Here is a 27,802-nt window from a genome sequence, read left to right as displayed (position 1 = left end):
GTATGTGTGTGGGTTAAGAGATATATATATATATACATATGTATATATAAATACATACATATATATATATTACAAAAAAAAAAATTAATAAATTAATAACAATAAACGTAATAAATTATGCGCTTTTTAGTTTGGCCTGCCACACTCTCTCGATCGATCACGCACCAGCGTGAGCATGTGACTATATATATATATATAGTATATATCTATATATATACATATATAGCACAGATTGCTTTATATAGAAGTACACATATGTATGTTTAGTTGTATTTGTATGCTAGTATATAGCCAATGACTTTTTTGTTTAATTTTAAATTGCATTTAGTTTGCTTCTTGTTTTTTTTTGGTTGTTCGCTTTTAAGTTAAGAATTTGCTAGTGCTTGTGCTTGTTAAGTCTTTATATTTGTTTAATATTTCTTTCAACTGTGGCCCAAAAGGTTGATCAAGTTTTCAAGTCAATCAAATCAAAGTGTTTAAATTCGTGTGGCATTTCTTTGCGTTAACATACACAGATCGAATTTGTTTCAATTTGAACAGGGCGCCGTTAGCAGCTCTGTTAATGTTAAGGTTTCACTCTGTTGCTGTTACTGTTACTGTTACTGTTACGACTAAAATAAGAATATTTTGCGAAGACAGCGTTTTACTTGGAAGCAACAAAAAATCAAGAATCATTTTTTTTTAAACTAACTTTTGTAAAAAATATGTTCGCTTTTTTTTGCTTTTTATTTATAAGTGTTTTTTTTTTTTTTAAGCAAATTAAATAAGAGTGATTTTCTATTTGGCTTTGTTTTTATCATTTATCATTTATGTTTTTTGTTGTTTTTTTTTTTTTTCATTTAGCTGCAAGCAATTGCTGCTTTATTTTAAATTCGAGTCCAACATTTAAATTATGTACAAATATTAAAAAAAAAAAAGTATTATATTTGTATATATATGTATATATACATATATCTTTGTATATATAGCATGTTTATGTATATAGTACTTTACAACCGCAGTCCAAGCTGCTGACTGTACATATGTTTCTTTTTATTATTTTTATTTTTAATATATATATATATATTTATTTTTTGTTAATTTTTTGCTTCAATTTGAATTTTTGTGTTTGTTTTCATATATTGTTTAATTCACTGGGTTGCAAATATTTTTGTTTTGTTTTTTGTTTTTTCGTCTAGGCGGGTTAGGGGAAGGTTGACAGTATATATATCATTTATAGATCTAATTGCAATTAGTGTTTGATATTTCTATTTTGTTTGGTTTTGTGTTGCTTTTGTCATCTCTTAATAAAATAATTTTCAATCAATCAATCATCGTAATTAATAATTAAAATTGTAAATTTTTGCATGCAAACAAACTTTTTTCTTTCTCTCTTAAAAAAATCAAAACCAGCGAAAAAAAAAAAAAACTTAAGATTAATTTTGTTATTATTATTATTTTTTGTTGTTGTTCTAGAGTTGCCTTCCTGGCCTTGATTTGTCAATATAATAAAAAGTAATTTATATATATAGATAAAAAAAAAACAAGCCGTTGACTTAAATTTAACAGAAATTGGATTTTGGTAAAACTAGAGTTTGCTTTTAAAAATGTATTAAAAGAACACAAAAGATTTAATTGAATCGAATTAGTAAAAACGTCTATGGTTGTGCTTATGTCCGATTTTTGGATTATTCTGTTGATAGCTTCTCTTTTTTCTTTCTCTTGCTTTGCTCTGCTTTTCGTTTGCGCGTTTGCCTTGTCTTGGGGGGTCTTGGGGGGTTTTAGGATTAGATATTTATTAATGTTATGTTAATGCTGCTCTTTCTCTTTCTCTTACTTTCGCTTTCTTTAAATTTGCTTTTTGGTTTCCAGTGTATTCCACATCGATCTTATTTTCCAGTAAGTAAATTTCTAATTTCCTATGTTTTTTTTTTCTTTATGTTTTCTTTTACGTTCTTTCTCTAGAAGTTAAACGGTACTTTAGCTATTGCTGATTTGGTTTTATGCTTTAAACATTTGCTTAATCTTTTGTTTTTTTTTGTTCTTTTTTTTTTTTTTTTTATAGCTTTTAGTTTAGTTTTTTTTTTTTAATTTTCTTAAATTTTTGGTTGAAGTTTTCTTTTTTTTTTTTGTTAATTATAGTCACTAACGTATTAGGAAGAAGCTATGCGCCTTTTCCGTAAATTTGCGATAAATTCCCACGACTCTCCGTCATATTCCACCGTGTGGCGCCTGATTTTGACTCCCAGACGGCTTTCCACCGCCAGCGGAGCCACCTCCTGCCGCACTTGGGGCCGTTGTCCCTGTGGTTGTGCTGGAGCAGGCATCTCGGCTCTCGCTCTCATCACACTCCTCCAGTTCGGCCAAATTCTCTTGATCGGACTCTTCGAGCGTTACCTATCCGAGAGTAATCGAAACGTTAGTATTGATCGCATTGCTTCATGATGAGCTTACGATGGGGATCATCCCATTCGGTTTCTTTTGTACTATATACCTGAAAGCGTATCTTCTCGTCCTGCGGCATTTCATCGGCGGCCGATGGTGGCGGCGATGGCGGTATCATGCTCTGATAGTAGTCTCTGTTCTCTTCAAGCGTATCGAGTATATCTTGGGCATCTGGATGCACCAGATCGGCCCATGTCTCCCACAGCGGATGCACAATGTAATCGATGAAGCCCACTTGCGACTTCTCAATGGTTGCATTGTGGCGATCGCACATCGGACTGATGTCCATGCCATGTTCACGTTCCTTATCGCCCTGTAGAAAGAACTCCTCCATAAGCAGCGCCACCCAACGCTTGTACAGCGGCAATGGCTTGGTGGGATTGCTCAGATCAGCGCAGTGTACCAGATTTTCAAGTACCTATCGGAAAAGAATGAAAGAGAGAGAGAGAGAGAGTGAGCTGAGTACCTTTAATATATGTTCATTTCGAACTGTCTTACCTGTATGCGATCTGTGTAGTTGTCCAGGAGCAGAACTCCAGATCCGGCCACTTTCTTGGTCTCCACCATAGTTTTCAGATCGGCCAGTAGGCTCATGTGCTTGGACATGTCCGTCGAGAGCACAATATCAATAACCATTTTCCTCAATGTTTGGCGTTGTTTCCTAGAACCATCAAATTCACAAATTACTTCAATATATCCAAAATACGCCGAGTATCTTAGGCAATTACGTACTTTTGCATATTACAGAATATATCACATCCTTGATTTTGCAATAATTTGAAGGCAACAGCTAAATGATGATTTTCCAAAACAGATTCGTCATTGTACATTAATGCTAGTTCGGAACCTACGAAAAATGAAATATGATAATGATTAATAAATTTATTTACAGATGTATTTGTTTTGCTTACTTGAATTAACCAAAAATTGATTGGTTAAGCCAGGATGATCAACATCGTGTATACAAGCGGCGAACAGCGCTCCGCCCACCTCGAGGGGCGTAAATACACCTTCCAATGCCGGTGTATTGAGTAGCACATTTGTGCTCTGTGTCACGTCAGCGGCATGCAGCGAATTGTGAAACGGATTGTCTTTGACGTAGTGGTCCTCCAGAGTAGTCATAAAGTTAAGAAAAGTTTTCGGTGGTATCATAAGACTGGTCAGTAATTCTCTACTCTGTAAATGCAAAGGAAGAGACATTAGCATTAGTTTTATTTGACAATGACAATGACAATGACAATGACAATGACAATGACAATGACAATGACAATGACAATGACAATGACAATGACAATGACAATGACAATGACAATGACAATGACAATGACAATGACAATGACAATGACAATGACAATGACAATGACAATGACAATGACAATGACAATGACAATGACAATGACAATGACAATGACAATGACAATGACAATGACAATGACAATGACAATGACAATGACAATGACAATGACAATGACAATGACAATGACAATGACAATGACAATGACAATGACAATCGCTAATAATAAAGCAAATGATCAATTGCTAAATTGACTCACCTGAAATATGGTGTATGCCACACAGGTGAGCGGACGATTGCAGCTCAGCTCGCCAATTTTGAATATCTCAATGCCCCACGTATCAAGCTCACCAAGTAGAGTTCCCAGCTCATTCTCTCTGGGAGTCTCCACGCCGAACGTGGGCAAGCGCTCCCCGGTGAAACTGTTCGTGTGCGACAGGGGCCGTTTCACGCCGCTGATCTGTGACATGGGCGGACCACGCGGCGATCGACTACGCTGATACGGCTGCTGCTGAGTGGTGGTCTGTAAGTTCGAGTGATCCGGGTTCTCTTCGACGCGCAATGATGGCAAATCGAACTCTTGCTGCTTGTCTGCAATGCCAAAAACAATGCCAAATGAGTATATTATTTATACATTATATATACGTCATGTTGCCCTTCGGCAACGCTCAACTCTCCATAAATATGCAGATGCCTGTTCATATATTCAACAATCCGAAATGCATTGTCTACTTTGGGGCGTAACGTGTTTTTCCATGCAACAATTGCAAATTGCCTGTGCATACAATGAGATTTATTTAAATTTTAAATGACCCTGTAGACAATGAAAGCCATAAATACGTTTCAGTACGTGCCGACACATACCCTGCTTTGGCTGATAGATGTTCGAGTTTATTTCTGTGCAGCGTTGACACTTGAGCTCAGCCATTTTGAATGACCATAAAGTACCTACTCTGTCTTTCGTGACGTATCGACTTACAACGAACTTACTTTTCATCAATATATCCTTACAAAATATACCCTTGCATAGTATAAAAAGTCCATACAAGTTCTTACGTAATAAACCCTTACGTAATACGCTCTAACGTAATAAGCCCCTACGTAATAGGCCCTTACGTAATAAGCTCTTACGTAATAAGCCTTTACGTATTAGGACCTTAGGAAATAAGCCCTTACGTAATAAGCCCTTACGTAATAAGCCCTTACGTAATAAGCTCTTACGTAATAGACCCTTACGAAATAAGCTCTTACGTAATAAGCCCTTACGTAATAGACCCTTACGAAATAAGCTCTTACGTAATAAGCCCTTACGTAATAGGCTCTTACGTAATAGGATCTTACGTAATAAGGCCTTACATAATGGGCCCTTACGTAATACGCTCTTACGTAATAGGCCCTTACGTAATAAGCCCTTACGTAATAAGGCCTTCGGTAAAAGGCCCTTACGTAATGAGGCCTTAGGTAAAACGCTCTTACGAATTAACCCTTAAGTTAAAACACTAACGTAAAAACCCTTACGTAATAAGCCTTTACGTAATATGAGTCTACGGAATAATAACCCCTTAAGTTAAAACACTAACGTAAAAACCCTTACGTAATAAGCCTTTACGTAATATGAGTCTACGGAATAATAGCCCCTTGCGTTGAAACCTCGTACGTTGTATGAAATATACTCTTATATATTGAACTGGCATCTACATAATACAAATATTAATAAGTACTGTAACATACTTTAACATTACTAAATATATTCTTACGTGGTTAATTTTACGTATTCCACTGTTACGTAATGTATTTTACGCGACATGTATTACGCAATATATTATTACGTAGTATAGTCCAAAGTAATGTGTCCTCACGTTAGTTTACTGTGTGTGGTTGTACCCTTCACGTTTATATACGCTTACGTTACGTTAATATAACACTAGGATACTTAGTTCTACTTTAATACATATTTGCGAATTTATTTTATTTTTTTTAAGTTTTCTACATTAATGTACACTTCAAGTTCCCTCTCTGCCTATATAATATAATATACGCCCTAATAGCCTCTACTCCCAGGGTATAGTTTTTGAAATATTCAATGCGCAAAGCTCTAATGCAGAGACTGCGAGCAAGAGTTAATTAGAAAAAGTTGTGAATTGATATCAAATGTATGTGCATAAATATTAGATGTATGCCCTTTTATTAGGCAGTCCAATAGACAGCTAACAGTAAATATGTGCATAGAAGAGCCAACAGATCTGAAATGGTTTCCGCAGCGCAAGGGCTTAGTTAATATTTCAGTTAGAGCAAGCAGCACTCATTCAGCCAAGCTGAGCCGCGTTAGGGGCTATGTTTATTTATGCCCAAGGGCTTCAACTGTTTTTAATACACATTTAATGCCAGTCGAGTCAGATTGAATTTAAAGGCTTTTCAGCACACACACACACACACACACACATACACATACAAAGTTCACTATGCCGAACTAAAATGAAAATAAATAAATAAAGTTGCTGCTCGGAAGTACGAAGTAAATATTTATCTATGTTTGAGCTAGTCTATAGAGTATTTCCATGTCGTTGTTGTTGTCTAGCGCCAACTCTTTAAAATGCACATAGAAAACAAATATGCACACGTACATACACACACACACACGCACGCACACCAGCACATATGCCCATATAGAGCCTGGCACGTATCCTATCCATAACACATCGCTAACCTGCCCCACGGTTACGAGCTCGACGCAAAGCTGTCTCAGCTGCCTGCTGTTATGTTTTTTTCTTTCTTTCTGTTTTATATACATACATATATACTCTACACACACACACACAGAGAGATTCAGTGATGTGAGTGTATGCAGACATATGTACATATTTTGCATACGATTTGGTTTTGGTTTTGAGTTTTGAATCTGAAATCCGTTTCACATTTGCTTTTTTTTTATATTTGCGCTCGAGCTTAACGATTTGCCTGATTAACATATGCGACAGCCACAAGATATTTACTCCCTCTCTCTCTCCCTCTTCTGTCTGTCCCTCTCCCACACACATATGCAAATTTAATGTGAAGCCGTTTCAATTAAGCGCGAGCGCCGCACACGCATTCGCAATCGCAGCTAACGCCATGGACATTACGTATACGCACAGTCGACTTATCGACTGGGCGGACGCATTTATGTTGTCCTGGCCATGTGTGTGTGTGAGTGTGTGTGTGTGTGTGTGACTTTTAGGTTGCCTCAGTCGGCAGCCGCTTCTGTTTCAAATGAAGTGTTACAAATAGACATTAGGGCAGGCCTGTACGTGTGTGTGTGTGTGTGTGCGTATAGGTGCCAGCCATCTAGGCTTGGGTGAAATGCGATTTTATGCTTGATAAACTACAATAACAACAAAAGCAACTAGCAAAGGCTTAGGCCAAAAAATAAAATGCGCTAGTGGCCGCAAAGGTAGGCAGCACCACAACAACAACAACAACAAAGAGAGAGAGCAAAAAAATCAGTTTAGCCCTGGCCCTGCCCATTTTAGCCATTTAAGTTGAGTTCGAGCCGGGCTAAGTTCCGTTCCGTTCCGTGCCGTTTCGTTTCGTTTCAGTTCGGCTTTGGCTCAGCTCAACGAAGCAGAAATATGGACAAATGTGCAAATATGTTGCCCACCTTATGCTTGGCCACACCCACACTTTTAGGCGTCGACCCTGCCCACGCACACTTTTCTGTCTCTGTGTGTCTCTGTGTGTGTGTGTGTGTTTTTCTTCTCTGTTTTGTTTTGTGTGTAACTCTTTCGCTTTGCACTACGCGCCTTTGTTTGTGCATGTCCCGAGGCAACGTCAAACGTGGTCATAGTTTTTCCTTCTCTCTTTTTTTTTGCTGTTGCTGCTAAAAGGGGTTCGGGGCAGCTGGGGCTGAGGTGTGTGCTGGCGGGGGCCTCGCAGGTTAAACAATGAAATTTCCACTTCATCTGTTTTTATGCTGCTCTGCATAATTTAATTTTGCACTTTCAATTCGACGGATTTGGTTTAAGTCTTGTTATTCTACTTACCCCCCCACACTTTTTTACTATATTTAATTTTACTCTTCTTTTCTCACTTTCTCCCTCTCCCTCTCTCTCTCTGTGTCGTGTTTTACTTTCAGCTTTTTCATTTATGCATTGTGCAGCTCTTTTCTGTGTGGCATTGTTGCTATTCGCATATCACAAAACTTTTCGCTTTTGTTTTGCATACTTCTAATTGGATGAGTGGGGGGAAGGGGGAGCGGGGGGTTGGTCGTTGGCGGATGTGGAGCGGGTCTTGTGCTGCCCGTGGCTGGTGTTGGCACTACTTGAACTTTCCTGTGGTTAATGCAATTTTATTGCATACTTTTCTGTGTGTGTGTGTGTGTGTGTGTGTGTGTGTGTGTGTCTGTGTGTGTGTGCGTCGCTTGCTAAAAAGCAAAAGCAGCAACAAACAAAAATGTCATCAAATACAGACAATCAGCAACTCGAGCTGACTGAAATGCAAACGAATTTTTCAAGATATCTATATACCAAATATATATAAATATTGATCCGTATATGTATTTCTGCTGTCCATTATTTAGCTATGGATTCATTTCTATATATACACTATATGTGTCTCTGTACCCCTAAGCCTTGAAAAATCTCACTTTAACCCGGTTTTTCCTGGTTGTTCAAAGACAAGTCCTGCAAGTTAAGATATATTTCTCAGTGAAAATCTCCTATCTATTCTACCTAATATTGCCAAAGATTTTTTCCCCTTTTCAGCCAGCTTTAATAGCGATTTTTTGTTCATATTGTCGATAATCAAGGCATACTTCAATCTGTGTATAATTTTTACCTATATTTCTATAGTAATTTAGTTCTTGAAGATATACATATATTCAAATATATCGATAACAAACACTAGTTTTATGATCTGCACTTACCCAAAAATGTTGAACAAATATACTCGGATATTTGATTGCCCGATCTGCTGGACTCGCTGAAGTGTGATAGCTCCTTGTTGAGCATGCGTTTGAACTGTTCGATAAATAGAGATGGTAGATAGCATGTGATTAGTTATCGATCTGGTCTGGTAGAGTTCGTTTAGGACGCTTGAACGCACCTTTAGCGACGCCATGTCAGAGACACTGCGATGCGTTTGTATGGTCTCCAGTTGATCCAAGCACCAATCTAGTTCCTCAATGGTATCGGTGGCTAGGCGTGTGTAGGCTTCGTCGCCTTGTGCTAGTTGGACACCGCCAGCATTTCCGCCACGTCCGGATGATGATTGAGCTGGCCGCCTGGATCTTGTTTGATTAATACATGATTTCCGCACATACACACACACACACACGCACGCACACACAGAGACAGTGACAGAGTGGGAGAGGGAGAAGGCGAGGAAGGAAGTAGGGATAGACAAAGGAAGATGAAGGTTATGAGTGTGGGGGGAGGTAGACGTTGAGTGGGAATGCACGAAATAGCATAGGAATTGTTTTGATTATGAAAGGAACAGAGGGTACAAGGTACAAGGTACAAGGTACAATAACAACAACAAACGAGAGAACAAACAAAAATCGCAAAAGAGAAAAAGAAAACGAAAAAGACAAACAAGGTAAAAATTACAAGAAAATTGAATTGGAAAACGATCAAAGGGAGGGGCAAATGGGGAAAACATTGACAAAACACAATGAAATATGCAATCAAAAATTTGAAATGGAATTGTGAATTAAACAGACAGTCGGAGGCGTGAGGGGGGAACCAAAGGAAGTAATGCATAAGTAATAGATTTTTTTATTGTTATTACAAACATTTTTTTCCGATTTTTTTTTGTTAACAATCACACACAGCAAGAAATACACGTGTTTTACAACATTGAGAGTTGGGAATTATTATTATTATTTTTTTGTTTTTTTTTTTCATTAAAACAACAACAATAAAACAACAATTAAATGTCGTTAGAGTCGAGCGAGCGAGACAGATATAAACACATATATTAAACATAAATATATATTTATATATATATATTCATATACAAAAGAGAAAGAGAGAGAACGAGAAAGAGAGAGAGAGAGAAAAAAAAACATGAACAAAATTGAATTGCAGAATTTGTGGTTGGTTTTTGGTTTTTTTTTTTTGTTTTTTTTTTTTCTGTACAACATTTAATAAAAAATTATCGATTAGCTTAAGATTTAATTGGCATACTCCAGGGGTTTACTTATGTGACTTAGCCAGTTGGGGGGTTGGGGTGGAGTTCTTGGGGGGAGTGTTGTTAGTAACGCCCATCGGCGTTCTCATTCAAACACACATTTAGATACTTGGATATTAGTGCCGATAAGCAACAGCAACAACAACAAGGACAACGACAACAACAACATCTCAAAGAGACATTTTTGGGATTCCAAGCAGAGATCGCCACTCCCTTAGCCGCCCACCCCCCGTGCGTGTTGGCTCGATGATTGCGTCCAGTTCAATAGAACTGACAATTTTCTAAATTTGAGTTCCGTCATATTCGATGGAAAAATTATAAATAACAGAATGTATGGTACGGTTTTTATATGCGGTATTTTTGGCACGTCAACACGATGCCACACACACAGAGAGAGAGAGAGAGAGAGAGAGAGAGAGAGAACATTCACAAACCGTTGTCCCGATGCCCCATTGCCTCCGCCCACCGCCCACCGCCACCCACCTAGCTCTGTGGTTTGTTTCTTCACATCATTGTCGTCATTTCTGTTTAAGTGGGTCTTTATTCATTTGCCTTTGTCTCTGTGTGCGTGTGTGTGCACACACACCCACATACACATATGCATACAGACGAAATTATTGTTAGTCGGAAAAGTAGATGAATGCCTAATGTTTCTGTTGTTGTTGTTGTTGTTCAGATTCTGATTGCTGTTGCTGTTGTTGTTGTTGTTGTTGTTGCCACTTGATTAATTAAAGTGTGAGATGACAATAAGATATTGAGAGAGCACACACAAAGATAGAGAGCGAGCGAGGGACATCGACAGGCAGCAAGACAAAGAGAATCAGATAAGGCCAAAACTTAGAGAGAGGGAGAGGGGAGAGAGCGAGAGAGACAGAGACAGAGAGAGAGAGAGAGAGAGAGAGCAGGAGTGGAAGAGAGTGAGATATATATATATAAATGAGCACGCTGGATTAGGGGAGCAAACGTAACAAAGTGGAGGGAGAGAGTTGCTATTTGGGATAATTTGGAGTCAGGTTTTTCGAAGAATGAAAAGAACGAATCCTCTTTGCTTGTTTTGTCATGGATCGCGGGGGCCACAAGCTTTAATCATTTCGTGTAATGACTTTTTCATGTATGTTCATATGGATGGATAGAATGGGGCATGTGGGCGTGTCAAGGTCACAATCGACTTACTTGTTTGATGCTGGTACATTTGTCAGACTTAATAAATTGTTGCGCACTGAACGTAAGCTGGCTAAAATTTGGGCAAACGGCGTTACAATGAGATCCTCGCCATGGCTGCAAAAGAAAGAGAGAGAGAGAGAGTTGGATAAGTATATGAGCGATTGGTAAACGGCGGAGGCATAGAGAGATACATCCATGCCAAAGAAATTATACATATATAGGTCAAGAGAATAGCGAATAATAGCACAGCTCGCGATGATAATCTGAGTAATGCATGTTACATAGATGAATGAGATAAGAAATGAGAAGATTACTCAAGCGAATAGGTCGTTGATACCTTGGGTAATGAGCAAAAGCAGTTAGAAGTAACAAAAGCAGAGAATGCTAGAATTAAATAATAGAAATATGTAATATAAGCATATAATATGTTGGGAGAGTGTAGCGCGTAGCGATTGACAGAAGCAGGGAGTGATCGAAGTAACGAATGGTATACATAGCTTATGGGATATGAAAGTAACGAGTAACAGAAATGATGCATGGTATATGTAACGAGCAAACTAAGTAAAGAGTATTAATAATCTAAAGAAGAAGAAGAAACGAGTCAAAGAAAAGCGAGTCAAAAAGAAGCGAGTAATCAAAGTGAGTAAAACTGTCGAGTAAAATAAGTAACGAGTGATCACAATATAGAAAAGAAGCGAGTCAAAGACAAGCGCGTAGCAGAAGTGACGAAGCAACGAATGATGTAAATTGGAATGAATAATGAGCCCAAGAATAAGTGAATAAAAGAATTTACATAAATAAAGATAAGCAACGGATAACTTGAATATAAAAACAAAAACATTATACCCTGATTTCCCATTTTCAATGGGTTCAGGGTATAAAAAGATAAATATCGAGTACTATAACTAACTTATGTATAGAGTAGCAAGAATACCAAGTAACATATCTATAGATATACATAAATACGGATCAGCTGAAAATGCAAGTAGCAAATATATGGTATATATGTAAGTAAGGAGTATACAGTATAAGACTAAAGGTCAACAAAGGTCAACAGTGATGCTCCCTAGCTAACAATCTTCAAACACTTCTGGTATCATTGCTTTGGCCACACTCGACTCAGAGTTCCTTTAACGTTTACCGTTTGCTGTAACTCCGCGCCCGAGTTATTAATCTCAATAGACACGCTATCGCAAGCATCGAGTAATCCTCTCCCATTAAGTACAAGCGTAAACAGAATTTGAAATCGAATAGCGCATAAATTAGATGCTAAACTTCTCTGTTTTAATTCCCATTATCTTCTAATACGCACATATGTATATTTTTTTTTTATAAATTTTTTTCTTAATTTTGTATAAATTTTTATTTGTTTTAATATACAAAAATGATGAGCTGATTTAAATTGAAATGCCTATGTGCTTAACCCAATTGGCTGGCAAATCAACTGGAATGCTCGCCGGTGCCTTAACGCCCGGTAGCATTCGATGATATGAAACTCAGGTGCCCAAAATGAGGGTCGCCAGCCAGCCCGGCCGGCCGCAAAAGGTCAGCGCGCCTTGGCCACGAATAGATTTGGCAAAAAAAAAAAAAAAATTAAAATTAAAACAAAAAGAGATAGAGAAAGAGAAACAAAGGGAAAGGAAAGTCGGTGAATCATGGCACAAAGGACGACGTTCAAGAACTTGATGCAGGTTGGCTCGACCATTTTATAGATATGCGGAACGCAAAGCGACGCACACAGTTTGTGGAAACGTTTCTGGTGGCACACGAGCCACTTGGCTTGAAATATTTGTGCCGAAAATAAATATTAAATGGCCAAAAAAAAAAGGCAAAATTAAAAAAGAATATAAAAAAAAATATCATAATAAGTAGACGAGCACGAAGACGTTGTCGTTTGCGTTGACAAACAAAAAACGGCATAAATTAAAATTAATAAAATAAAATATTAAAAAAAACTGTGGAGCAGAGAGAAGGAGAGAGAGAGAGAAAGAGAGAGAGAGAGAAAGAGAGAGAGAGAGAGGGAGAGAGCAACGGAGAGAACAGCAAATAAAGATGCAGGAAAAAATTTAAAATAAACAAAAATAAAGTTCTTGGCCCATTAGTGACGTCACGGCGTTGGCGACGTTGGCGGCGCCAATATTTAAATTTCAGTTTTTATTTTTATTATATGTATAAAAATATATAATAATATATACATAAATATACCCTGTAGTCGTAAAATGGCAATAAAAAGGTGTATTTATAGACTGTACAACTGCGAAAACTAAAATGGGTATTGCCACTTAGCAGCCACTAGACATGTGTGGTCAGGGCCTATAGAGATGGTCATATATGGGCATAGGAGTTTGGAATTTAATTAAGATCGTATGGTACATATGCACAATAGGAGTTGATACTATCCAATATTCGACATAATACTAAAGTGGGTGATACTGGGAAAGGTTCCATAAGTGAAGATAACAGTACTATTGATAGCTTTATTTAGCCAAAAGCTGTCATAATAGATGCTATCACTAGTTCTATGTTTGTCGTTATCGATAAATCGATTGAGAGTCGATAAGGGCTAATATATGTAAGCCTATCGATACGTCTATATGCTATAAGTTTCCGGATATATCGATATACTATCAATTCTAAATACAATCGATATAATCGAAGGATATTAATTCTATAATGACAACTATCTACTACATAATATTATCGATAGGCCATAGTTAAATCCATATATATTTAGATGAAGTTAGGATAGTATAGCGATAGAACAATAGCTTCACTTATGAAACCTTTTATAGTGTAAGCGATTGACAATTTGTGGCCCATTATAGCTCCATATGTTCCATTAAGTCATCGTACATGTATATAATATGATAAGTATATATTGTAAATCAAAGTAAATGCTTAGAAAATATATTTCATATGCATTTCATGTGCTTCCCTAAATGTTTCACAGAACTTTTTATCAAAAAACTATGAAAACATGAAAACATAAAAGTTATTTTGAAGCCCTGTTACTAGGTAAGTCCAAGCCATGCCAAATTTGTACAGCTTTTCTATTTTTATAGACTTTATAATTATACATATATATACATATATGCTTGTACATATATGTATGTGAATGTGTGTATGTATGTCTATCATAGCTATTTCAGCTTTAAAGCCAATTGGCTGGCAATGAAATTGCTTGGAAATATTGAAATATTCATAAAAGATTTTGCGACTGTTTCACAAAATGTTCAATGTTCAATGCGGCTAAGCGTTGCCTTCTTAAATGAAACAGCAAATATTAAATATGTACACATACATACATATATAGGCCGAGGCAGATGGGTAAGGCGACAACGATATACGATTAATGATGCCAACTCATTTACAGCCAGGTTGCCCTCGGCTCTCTCAGTCCCCTACCTCAATCTCTCTCGCTATCCACTACACTTTATCTCTCTCTCTCTCTCTCTCTCTCTCTCTCTCTCTTTCTCTCTGTCGGTAGCTTGCTTTGCGGTATGTTTGCCTGATTTTTGGCACGTCCCACTGCTGCAATATATCTATATCTTTCTGTGCTGGTGTGCGTGTGTGTGTGTGTGTGTGTGTCGCAACAATTGTACAAATATGTTATTGTATATTGTATGCTCTCGCATCTATCCATCCATCCGTTTGTCCATCCAAACACACACATCTAAAGTGCCTGCCATAAACAACAACATAAACAACAACAACAACATCGACAACAAGCGCCAAGCGTTGCCCATATGCAACAGCATTCATAGCAGTCCACCTCACCCATATCCACACCCGTAACTGCGGCCCTGCCCCGTGAACCCGCCCCCACCATTACACGTTCAGTTTGAACTCTTCACTTTTGGCCCCGTCGCGTCGCCAGACTATGCAGCCAGACGAAATGTTTTTGCCAGCGATTTGTCATTTGAAATCATGTCGCGCCGCTCGGTTCGCATTCGCAAATTCGCGTTTGCTCGCCTTCTTTTGAGCACTTTAGTGCGATTCTAGTTTGTTATTCGATTATAAATACTGCGACGCAGAAAGAAAAAAAAAGAAGAAAAACCACACACAAAAACAAAAGCAAACAAATGAATAAATAGGAAAACATGTCCGTGACTCATCCGGTGCGTTCTGGTCGGAGGATCTATGTAGCTAGCCGGATAGCAAACAACAAGCAACCCGAATGCCATTGCATGCAATTCCCTCCCGCAAATCATCCAGAAAGTGTTTCGACTGTGTTTGGACTGAGAGTTTGCTGTGTGCGACTATGGGCACTACAGTCTATAGCGCAGTCTTGGCTACAGTTGATCAGCATACTAATAATCGTTCATATTATTAAAGTAGCCTAATTTCAAATTATAAACTTACATTTTGAATAGTTAATAATACTATTGCTAACAATATTTAGTAATACTTTTATTTCAACTGAAGATCTGATTCAAATCAGATTATTTACTTGTTATCGTTAACATCGCTAGTGCTACATTTGAGCACTGTTGGAAAATGTGAGGCATTCACTCTTTACAAGTTATCGATAACATTTTTTTTGAACGTTGCTACTAACCATACTTTTACATAGCTATCGATCCATTTGAGTACAGCTGAACTAATTTGAAAATGTAAGCTAGTCACTCTATAAGAGTTATCGATAACATAGATATAGACATTTTAGAATGAAGCCTAACGAATTGTCATTATAAAAATTTTATAAAAAAAAAATACCCCATAGCTATCGACATATCTAGACACAGCTTAATTAAACACTCTTTAAGACTTATCGGTAAATATTGAGATATTTTCGAGCATAGCCAATGTGTGTTGTGTGTGTTGTATGGTTAGTGACTTAGTTTAAATAGTTGTCTTATTATAGTTTTATTAACTAGAACTATAACTGCACGGCCATCGATTCATTTGAACACAATACATTAAAATTAATACATTAAAATTAATACATTAAAATTAATACAATAAAATTAAAAAATTAATAAATAAATTAATACATTTAAAAATTTTAACAGTTAGTTTTAGCAGCTATCGATAACATAGAAGTAGATATTTTTGAACAAAGCTCAACTAGTTTTCAAATTAAAAATTTCAAAAAAATCATAGTTTTATTAATTATCACTTAATTTCAAATATGCATATATTGACACCGCTTATTTACATATAGTTTGAAAATAACTTCTTAGCTATTTTTCCGCTTAAGAATTTAATGAAAGTACGATTTTAAATAATTATCGATAACATAGCTAGCATCATATAGTAGTAGTTTTAACAACTTTTCAGCTCAAAATTTGATAACAAATTGCATATTTGGGTGGCTAGCGATATATTTGGCCCTATCTAAAAATGTTATGCCCAATCGAAAAAATTTTAATCAAAACATTTCTTACACTAAAATTCATCTATATTCTCAGCTGTGCTGTGTATTTTGCCTCGATTAATGCCCAGTTTTGCTGACCTGTGTAGCTATTAGCCAAGTCTTATGAGTCTTATTAAATCAATGAGCGTTTGCAATGAGTATAGTTCAGGCATTATTAATGCAGCTAAAAGCTGCGCAGGCACTGCAAATAGATGCTCTTAATTGACTTCTGCGATATAAATCTCTGCTCTACTAATAATAGTTAGACTGATGTATAGTTTAAGTATGTGTGTGTGTGTGTGTGTGTGTGTGTCTGCTCATAATTAATAGAGAAATATGTATGGATGAGATGCGTAAGTAAATAAACTGGCAGCTGGGACAGTTTGCGTATATTTTAGCTGTTATTTTCACGATTTGATTTGTATTCTGTTGTTTGTCATTAAATAGATGAAAATATTGCGTGGGCGATCTCGAATTTATAGTTGATTTTGAATTCATGTCGTCGCCAGCTGCTTGGATGTGTGTGTGTGTGCGTTACCTGCGCTGCGATTTGATCGAGAACATGTTATCGCGATCGGCCAGTATGGTGACGGCCAGATCGTCCTGCAGGATCGATGGTATCATATTGAAGAAGCTGTGCACGCGCGGCAGCGACGGCGACGAGGCTGAGTTCTTGTTTAACATGATAGGGCACACTCATACACACACACACACACATAGACACAGTAAAAGAATGCGAAAATAAATGATGGCAATTGATTCGAGCCGGCGTTGGCTTAGACCAGGAAGCGCCTGGCTAACGAGATGTCGCTGACGATAACGATGGCGATTACGATTCCTTGCGATTACGATTACGATTACGATTGCGATTACGATTTCAAATATCAATTCCAGTTGGCACTTTGCAATTTCAATTTGTATAGAACTGTGCGCCGATTGCTTTGATTGCTCGACAACGATTCTGCAAACTATTTCAGATGACAACAACAATAGCGACAGCGACGGCGACAGCGAGACGACAAGGCGAAAGCTTTTTGAATTTTCCACGAGTGCGCGCTGGCCGAGAATGAGCGCGTCCCGCGGCGTGGCCAGCAAAAATATAAAACTCAAAACACAACTCGCACGCTCAGGAATGAAAAAAGAAGAAAAATTATTGTAGAAAAGCGACGCTAGCGCTGCCAGCGACAGCGACAGCGAAGTCGACGTCGAGCAGCTGGCAACGGACGGCAGCCATCAGCTGAGCTGAACGTAACGTAAGAAACAAATTATATTCAACTTAAAAAAAATAGATATATATATATATATATGTATGAAAATATAAATAAATAAAATTGAATTTGTACATGTGAGTGTTGTGTGTGTGTGTTTGTGTGTGTGTCATTTCATTTTCATCATTTGTGCTCGTTGTTGTTGTTGTTGCTTTTTTGCGCGCGCGCGTCAGATTTTTGCTTGCTTTTCATCTTGAGCAGCAGCAGCAACAAACGAGACGAACGAACTGACACAACATGTACAACATTCGCTCAATTATAGAAACATACAGGGTGTCGCCTTGACACACATTCATTTATCGCGCATAGAGCATAGAACATGACGATAGATCCATCGCGATGAAAAATCTGGATAGTAGTAAACGTATGTAGAGTAGATCACATTTGTGTGATCATCATGTGTGAAACGTATATGTATGTACTCTATATACATATATGTATACATAGTACACATTACATAGATTTATTTGATTGGATTAGATATTCACATGTACAGTAACATCCCGATAATTCCAATATTTCGATTCACTTTGAAATTCAAATTATCGAGAACTATTATTAAATTATTTCTTTCAAGGGAATTGATTTTTTTTAGATTTATCGCGTTTTTCGACTTAGGGTACAAATGATCGAAACTCAAGTGTTTATAGAATGTATAAATCTGTTCCGATTCAAGCTTATATCTCAGATATCTTCCTGCTATCTTCACCTCTGTCTTTGGCCTGTCTTTGGCTGAGCTCTCATTCCTGTACGTGCGAATGGTTAGCTAATTAATGGACATCAGCAAGATTAGTCAAAAGGAGTTGCGCAATAAAATTTCAATTATTTTAAGAATTTTTCTTTGCCAACCAAATCATTTAAAAAGCTATTTTCTTGAAGAGAAAATGATCGATTGTTAATATCAGCTACCCACTGCTATAAAATCGAAATAAAATCGAAATATTTCAAACTAAAATAAACAAATTTTAATTTATAGAGTGTCTAAGACTCTTGCTCAGCATAGATATACATAGCTATAGCTAACATAGGGCATGCGATTCGCAGAAGAAGAGGAAGTACCAAGAGGATAAGACCAGGGACATTAAGAAGAGAAACAGAAATACTAAAGATGGATCTGATTTACAACATTTGATCGAGTCGCTCTCATTGAAAGTCTCTTCTCTAATGAGTAATTTACTCTTTCTCTTTCACAGCTTAGCGGGTGGCTACCGTACAGAATTCCTAATCTAAGCTTCTCTCAATCAACTTTTTTTTTTGAATATATTAATGATCTCAATCATATGAAGATTATGAGTTAAATAGTCTACATGCTAATAGTTTAGTAGTTTAAAGATAATGTTAAGAGTTCAACAAAGAAATGGGAAAGTAAAAAATTAGAGCATTGGAAGCATCTAACATGAATAGCTATAAGCCACAATGACTTCAATCATAGCAAAACTAATTGTGCACCCTGTTAGATAGCTATGCCAAACACGCACACACACACACGCAGAGGGACTCACACACACACACACACACACACACGCACACATAGTTGACATATCCAATGTCCGGCAAGTCGCGTCCTTGCCTGACATAACACAAGAACAGCAACATCATCATCATCATCATCATCATCATCATTATCAGTCATTATCATTATGATCCACTTCATTATGAGCAGCAGAGAGCAGAATTTGCTGACTATAATGCCTTCCACCTGATTGTCTATCTCTCGCTTTTCTTGTTTTCCAACAATTCACGCAAAATTAATTTCATTCGCTGTCCGTCTCGCTCGCACGCACGCTATGTGAAGCGCCTTCGTGTTGCTGCTGCTCTTGTTGTTGCTGTTGTTGTTGTTGTTGTTTTCACTCTAGACGCGCACTTACCTACGCTAATGTTTAATAAATTCTCAACTCAAATTGCCATTTGGCTGCCTTTGAGCGATCTGCAATTATTTTTGTGCTGTTGTTGTGCGCTTAATGAACGCTCATTACATAAGAGAGCGAAAGGGAGAGATAGAGCGAGAGCGCGCTATGCTAATATGCATATTTATAATTCTAACTACTAACGTTTAGTTTTAATCTCTATCGCTGGTTAGTCGCAACTGCGCGCACACACGTAATTCTAATAATAATTTCGAGCAATTTTTTATTTAGCTAACCCACTTGTTCAGCTTCTTCTGCTCTGTTTGTGTGCGAGAGAGATAGCGAATCCAATAGGCATATTACTCATACGCCGCCTGGGCCAGCGTCGCTTTTCCTTTTTTTTGATTTTCAATTTTCGATTTCAATTTCCCCCTAGTCGATTGCACAGACACCCGCTTGCCGATTACGTAAATCATTTCACGCCCGCCACGCCCACTAGCTCAGTTAAGCCCACTTAACCACGAGCGGCGCTGCATCTAATAAACAACTGCGGCGGGTCAGCCGGCGTAACATCAAATCTCGTGACTGACAGACAACGTGGGCGCAGCGCAGTTGCCAGCGAATCGAGTCAAGTGCCTGATGAAATTGTTCATAAACATTAAGAAACACCGAAAGACACACACGCACACAAACACACATACAATCGAAAACAACATAACATATGCTCGGATAGAAGCGGCATTCCTTCAAGATTTATCCAAGACGTTTCAGAATTGCTTAACTGCTAAGTGTTTTAATCTTAGATATTCCATTAATACAATCATTTAGAATAATACTGAAAATCGCATAACCTAACTCTAGGCAAACTGAATGGAATCTCTCAACAGCAAATAGCTCAAGAACGGTTTGACAAGCAGTAGGGCAGTTAGGCAAGTCTAATATGATTGACATGTCTGGGAATACTACTTAAGATTAGATTTGTCAATTATATAAGGAACAATTAGGTATAATATGGAGCACCTGAAGGTATTTCCAGTCTTTCTTAGGGTCATATATAGATTCTTAGAAGTACTGAAAATACTATTAAGGCTCTCCTCATATGAGGTATAATTATGGTAAATTTAATAGTATTTCCCGTACTTCTTAGGGTCATATATGTCAGTCTGATGCTTCGACTTGCCTACCTGTTTCACCTTTTGTATAATATGAGCAGCTTAATAGTATTTCCTGCACTAACAATATTCCTAAAATGTTTGAATTCATCAATCGTGAGGTTTTTCCTTTGAGAACTTTCAATAATTATAATTATAATTAATTTAATTGACAATATATAATATGACAAAATACAGACACACACACACACATACATATGCAGCACGCTCTCTGCTTACTGTATCTGCGCTTGAGCTGCCTTTATGCGGCTGACTTAGGGGAATCCTATTTTTGAATGACTTTTCTTCCAGTTGGATTTTTTATCAAATTATTGAAGTATAATAATAATATCCAGTTGAGTGGACCTTATAAAGTAAAAATCTTTATAACACTCTAGCCTCTAGTATTTGATATATGGTAAAAAGAAGGGACTGTCCAAAATGCGCAATATACTAAATCTGTGTATTCATTACAAGAACCACAAATAGTGCGTTTTAAGCTTTCATCTTTTGCAGTAACTGCGGCATACTGAAATCGATAACAAATGATCGATTTTCATCGATCGTCTGATATCTGTGTACCACTTCTTTTCCTGCATAGATGTTAAGGATTTCAAGTCTGTAGCTTTTGTGGTCAACATGTGAATAAGAAGAGATGCCAATATAAATTTTATCGGCTCTGCTGTACCCTCTACCTGTTAACGATATTTTAACAAGATCAGATGTGCCTGCATTTCTTGTTTTTGGTTATTTCATCGCATTCAAGTAAAGTCAAAGTGTGAAGTCTTTTGTGAATTAGGTCTTACAAGAATTATTGTAATAAACTATACAGTAGCTATGTTCTCTATATTCTCTATAAGTTCAATCAATCCTGATCCTTGCTGCGTGAAATATGATGGTTGCTTAATGAAATAACTAAAATACGATCTTGGTATTTTACAGCTCAGCTTTTTGATGCATGTGCGAATTGCTAATGCACAGACTATGGATACATTTTGTTGTTGTTCTTGCTTTTGCTTTTCTTTTTTGTTTTTTTGGGTTTTGCCGACTGCATGACAAATCTGTGTGGGATGCATTTTTATTAAAAACACAAGAGGCCACTCAAAACCATGCAGAAGCACACACACACACACCAGAAGTGGCACACACACACACATATATATATTTTTGGGTGTGATTTGCATTGGGCGCATGTCAAAAAATGTTGGCTCGTTTGGCAGCGTCAGCGGCAATTGAGGCGGCAAATTTAATACGCGAAAAGAACGTATTTCATTTGGCTGGTACTCGCAGGCCCAATCCCAATCCCAATCCCAATCTCAATCCCAGTCCCAATACCAAACCCTTTTTCTTTCCGATGTCACGCTGCGTATGAATAATATGTACGTTACGTATACGCCAGCGTCGCTGCATGTGGCCAACTGGGCAACATATGGCTGTAAGGGACGCTGCCAGAGAGAGTGAGAGAGAGAGAGAGAGAGAGAGAGAGAGAGAGCGGGAGAGAGGCAGAGAGATCGCTGCGGTTGCTATGGCCTGTGATTGAATTTTGCCAACGACAGACAGACCAGCACCGCCTCCGAGTTTTCTTCTTTTTGTTTTTGCCTTTCTGCATGCGGACTGACCGAATTTTCCCATTGCTCGTACAGGAAATAGGAAATGTTTTTCATATTTAAATTAGCTGTGCTGTTCATCTGCTCCTCTTCCTCTGCCTCAGCTTCTTCTCGTTTTTATATCACATCTTTGGCAGCCTTCAGTCAGCCAACATCCCGCGGCCACACTTTGCGCCTTTAATTGCCCCAACGACAGCGACAGCGACAGCGACAAATGATGACTGCGCTCAAAATGCAGCGGCGCATCGAGTGGCACGCGGAGCGTCATGTGAGTTGCTCAACGGCCAACAGGCAAAATAATAATAATGCAACAATCAACGTGATCTGACTCACGTATGAGCGCAAATCTCTTACATTCTTTCGCTGCGCTTTCAAACACTGTCAGAGCTATCGAACGGGTGAACAGCGAGAATTATGCAAACGAAATTTAATATTCAATGCAGCTCGCAGTTGATATGAAGTTGTTGATTCTTTAAATAACTCGGTTTTATATATTGTATATATAATGAATAAATGTGTATTATAGGTAAATTAGTTTTTTGTTTATATTAATATATATATATAGAGAGAGGGTAAAGTGTGCAATCGATATTTATCGATTGCTGAGATACTCTGTTTTTGGCAACACTCAAGAAGTGAGAAAGTTCTTAGGAGAGCAGGTTTTGAATTATATATTCCTATAATATGTAATTGAACTGAACTGATATAATAATCTGAACAAAACCTCGATAAAAGTCAGAGTTGCCTAGAAAACTAGCCAGCTATCAACATCCTATGTACATTAATATATATAGTAATATCTAGATTATTACTAATATCTAAGAAATATATATATTTATACATATTTATGGGAAGTTTTCATTAAAATAAATTTCTTTTATATATATTATATATTTTATATTAAAATAAAGTTCTTTTATATAGACTATAGACAGCTTAGTTATTCGAAATCAATATGCTCTTGTGGCCGCTCGAAAACAGAGTATAAATATGTTTTAGTCGGCTGGGCACAATTGCTCTGCCCAACATGGAATAAATTAACTAACTAATTGCGCTGAGTAATTAAAATCAATATGGAAGAAGAAGACGAACAAAATACTTGATAAAGTATGAGATGCATATAAAAGAGCGTCAAATTAATATTGCCTTTTTTTTTTCACTTGCTGATATAAAAATATATAGAAATATATATAATATATATTTATGGGTATATATAAATACATTTTTATCAAAGGGGCGCAAAAGAGTTCTATTTGCAGTGTGGCAAAGGCAGAGGCAAAAAAATAGAAAAAAAAAAAGAAATTAACGCCCGGTGCAGACAGGCGTGCAAAACAATTATGCAACCGTACAAAAGGAAAATAAATGAAAATGAAAATGAAAGCAACAACAACAGCAACAACAACAACAGCAACGGCAACAACAATACAAACATTGAGCAAGCAAGCAGGCAGGCAGACAGGATTAAATGGGGATTACATAGGTTAGATGCACACAAACAAAAGATAGAAAGTTAGCTAGATAGATAGATAGATAGATAGAACTGGGCATACGTACGATCTGTCAATGAGTATAGAGGCCTCCTGGTCTTTAAACCTGCAAAAGGGTTACAATAATAAACAACGATAATAGTACGAATAACAATCATAAGTCGATAGGCTTAAGAGATAGTTGTAGAAAAGGTATTAAGTACGAGTACGCAACACATGTAATCGATTGCCAGCAATCGACTTGCAGCAGACAACACAAAACTTATATGGAAATTAAGCTAAAACACAACGAAACTAAGTGGAAGAAAACAATAAACTGTAAATAAACACGTAAGAGTTCTCTAGTCGGCAGTGCTCGACTTGGAAATACCCTGAACTCTGTGTGGAGAGCTGTTATGCAAAGCATTTGAAGCACGATAGAGATATGCAAATGTAAATTCCAAGTTCCAGGTTCCCAAAATCCCATACATATATAATCTCAGAACCCTTTACAGCTGAAAGCTTCCGTCGTTTTAAGCTACCCTTAAAATGTCAAATCAAGTAATCGATTTTTATCGAAAATAATTAAATTGAGTTATCGAAAACAATAATCGCACTGCCTATAGTATACAGGAATATATATTTAATAAAACATCTACTACTACTACTACTCTGATTCCCCATTTTCAATAGGTTCTGTTTGTTATATCAAAAGCTCTCGAGCTTTTCTAGACTTGCAGACGAACAGACAAAGCTAGCTTGACTTGGCTCATCCTACCATTAGCACAGAGTTCAGGGTATACCAACTAATTCAACGGAAAGTCAACTAAAAGTTTCTACAATTTTCCAAGACTTGAAAATTTGTTTGTTGTTTTCATTTTTCTTCGGCCTTTCAAGTTTAGTTGTCGCTTTACATAAATAATTGACGCTTATTTTATTATGTTAAGCTAAATGCAAATAAAAAGGTTAACATAAACTGTGTGAATGTGTCTATCTTTCTCTCTGAATGTGTATGTGTGTGTGTGTGTCTGTGCGTGACGCCCTAAGGTATGCAATGAGTGGCAAATGGGATTGAAGCAGCTTAATTGAGACATCACGTGCAGCAGGTAAACGATATGTTCATGGCTTGGCAATGTGTGGCAAGGGTCGGGCTAAGCAGTGTGGCCACAGCCACAGCTACAACAACAGTCATAGTCACAGTCACAGTCACAGTCACAGTCACATTCGCAGTCACCGTCACCGACATCGTCATCGTCACTGACGTAGACAATGGGACGGCAATGACCCCGTCGGCAATTGATAGATAAGCGATGGGCTGCTCGGGGGCCGTGTCATGACGTCATTCTGTTGCGCACGTCACAACTGCAGTCGCAGTGGCCTGCACACAAAAGTCGAAGTTGAAGTGTTGACATTTAACAAAAAAAAAAACATACACACACACACTGATACACACGCACACATGGCAGCTGTGTGTCTCTGACTTGCATTTTAAACACTTTGCAAATGCCAACGGCACAAACAAACACAGAACAGCACAACGCCCACTGGCCACGCCCCAGCTAGCGTTATTTCTTTTTTTCACTCTCTGTGTGTGCGTGTCTCTCGTTTGTGGTGTTTGCTGCATGTTCCACAATCGAGCTGGCAAACACACCTGCGTTTTTTCGCCTTGGCATTTAACGCAAATTAACGCCTGAATGGCTTTCAGCATTGGGGCCCTGCTATCAATTGCTTTTGAGCTCGTCCAGCACTTTGATCCATCTGCAATTAACGTGTGCTTGCCACAGCCACAGCATCTGCTTGTGATGCCAACTGATTTGTAGTTGCCGACACTGAGCTGATTTCTGTTCAGCTGCCTACGCAGAGATAAAGGACTACAAGAGTTAAGGCTGTTCTCGTTGTACGACGTGGAAATACCCTGTGCATGACGAGCAACTAAGACAAACATTCTGGGCATTTTAGATATATTGATTGGTTAAATTACTAGAAATGTGCTATCGATTTTATTTATCATTCAATTTATCGATTATTGCAAAATTGATAAACTTGATATGCCTGATACATAAGTGTAGCTGAAAGCCTTGTTGAACCCTTTCACTATTTCATTTCTCTTTTTTACTTTTTATCCTGACATAGACTTTAAGTCTTTTGAAACGCACAATATATCGATTACTTTTGATATATTCAGAATTTGCAATTCTTTATTTAAATTTCCCTATTTAACTTAAATATCTACAATCTATTATTCATAAGCATAAGCGTTTCAGCTTTATGTATGCTCAAATACCAGAAGCTTGAATCGCTCTATTGGCAAGAGAACAGGTTAATGTTCAAAGAGGCGAGAATTTGAGGTACTCATCAAGCCTTTTATGATGGACCTTCTCAGTTCCTACATGGCTAGCAATGGGCATACGCCTACTGGGCTCTTGATCTGATTTTTCTCATTTTCTAAACAAATTTTAGATGATATTTTTTTAAAGTAAATGCCTGATATTGGCGCAACTTTCACTTAATCTTTCTTAGTGAAATCGAAATTGAAATTGAAGTCAACTTCACCTGCAATAATATGTATATTATTTGCCTCGAAATCTTGATCGCTTTATCTAATTTATTTGCCTTCGAGGCAGAAAGAGTTTGCTAGATCTTTAAGATCTTGAAGAATATATAAAAATATGTACATCATACATGTATATGCCTGATATATATAATCATTTCAATCAGCAGCTCATGATCTTAATCTGCTTCGATTCGTTTTGATCGAAACTCAGTAAAAGTTTACAGAAATTTCAACTGCTTATAAAGCCAAAAGTTGGTCAAGTTTTTGCAAATCTCTCGCATTTAACATATTTAATTGAATCATTGCTGATGCTGCTGCTGCTGCTGCTGCTGCTGCTGCTGTTGTTGTTGTTGTTGTTGTTATATTGTTGCCCTTGATATTTGCCAGCCGCAGTCAGTCAGCTAATTATTTGTTATTAGTGTTGAAATCTTTATGAAATTTTCACTCAACTTGTTCGTTGTCGTTGTCATGACAGCTAAGCTGGGGCCAGTCACTGCCAAAGTATAAGGTATATATAACCGAGTGTACATGTGTGTGTGTGTGTGTGTGTGCTTGCAATTGACAGGCTCATCAACAACATTGTTTGAAAGTGGCAGACTGGCAGACGAGGGAACTGCGATATGTCTCACCAAAAATATTCAAGTTGATTGAAAGCAAACGCAGCGAACGGACCCCGGTATATACGCTCTAGAAGACGACGTCCGACAGCCAGCCAAATGTCTAAGGGATGGACGGGGTCGAAGGGGTCGGAGGGGCTTTGCGCTGTAGGGGCGTAGGGGCGGAACGTAACTAGAGGCCTGCCAAAAACTTTAAAGCAGACCCAAAACTTTTTGGCCTGGCCCAGTCAGGCCGAAACAGCAGCACCAACAACAACAACAACAACAACAATGAAAAAAGTGTATATAAAGAAAGCCAAAAGAGAAATAAATGCAAATTGCGTTGCTGTCGCTGCCAAATGGCCGAAAAGGGAGCCAACAATATACCCGAAAATACCAAAAATACCGAAAATACCGAAAGAAAAAAATATGTATTTATTTCAACTATGTATAATTAAATCGTTGCTATGTTCTAGGCCGTGGGGGCCGTTGCACTTGGAGAGAGAAGCGGGGTGGGGACAGAGACCCCAACCTTGGCCAACCATGCTTTCTATGACACAAAGACACTTTCACTTTGAGTCCAATAACGGCGCCTGTATACGGCCCCTTAGATTATATAATGTTCATGGTCAGCTTATAGCTGAGGCTGGAATCAAACTGGGGTGTATAGCGTGTAAGAATTGTGGGTGTAGTTGTAGTGGTACTTGTATGATATGGGGGTAACTGTATACATAGTTCTAGACCCGGGTCTGGGTTGTCCGTATGACGTCTCCTCCAACTTCGGTGTAATTGTTAATGCTGGCGTGGAAATGTCATTGGATAATATGAGGGTAACTCAATCGATGTCTAGAAATGGGTCTAAGTTTTCCTTATGATCTATTCTACAGTCAACTTGGCTGCACATACATAT

The 27,802-nt window shown here is 37.7% G+C and overlaps 1 protein-coding gene across 10 annotated transcripts in view; it reads right to left on the bottom strand.

The window, feature by feature from the left end:
• Window positions 1-333: 333 nt before the first annotated feature.
• Window positions 334-27,802, bottom strand: part of dnc (phosphodiesterase dunce) — a 233,721-nt gene continuing 206,252 nt past the window's right edge. For 4 of the 10 annotated variants that reach the window (XM_089265057.1, XM_089265061.1, XM_089265065.1 and 1 more), the window contains 10 exons: window positions 23,831-23,869; window positions 11,057-11,161; window positions 8,798-8,981; window positions 8,619-8,712; window positions 3,978-4,309; window positions 3,336-3,600; window positions 3,157-3,271; window positions 2,923-3,085; window positions 2,474-2,842; window positions 334-2,376 (listed from right to left, as the gene is read on the bottom strand). In XM_089265057.1, the coding sequence (XP_089121183.1) occupies window positions 2,191-2,376; window positions 2,474-2,842; window positions 2,923-3,085; window positions 3,157-3,271; window positions 3,336-3,600; window positions 3,978-4,309; window positions 8,619-8,712; window positions 8,798-8,981; window positions 11,057-11,161; window positions 23,831-23,869 (1,852 nt within the window). In that variant the 3' untranslated portion in view covers window positions 334-2,190. The remainder of the gene's footprint in view (window positions 2,377-2,473; window positions 2,843-2,922; window positions 3,086-3,156; window positions 3,272-3,335; window positions 3,601-3,977; window positions 4,310-8,618; window positions 8,713-8,797; window positions 8,982-11,056; window positions 11,162-23,830; window positions 23,870-27,802) is intronic. The other 6 variants (XM_089265059.1, XM_089265064.1, XM_089265067.1 and 3 more) reach the window with 3 other exon arrangements.

This window comes from Drosophila navojoa, chromosome X (genome assembly GCF_054131105.1).
Source record: "Drosophila navojoa isolate 15081-1374.11 chromosome X, UAZ_NAV_1.0, whole genome shotgun sequence".
Taxonomy (NCBI): domain Eukaryota; kingdom Metazoa; phylum Arthropoda; class Insecta; order Diptera; family Drosophilidae; genus Drosophila; species Drosophila navojoa.
This window is presented reverse-complemented; position numbering and strand designations above follow the sequence as displayed.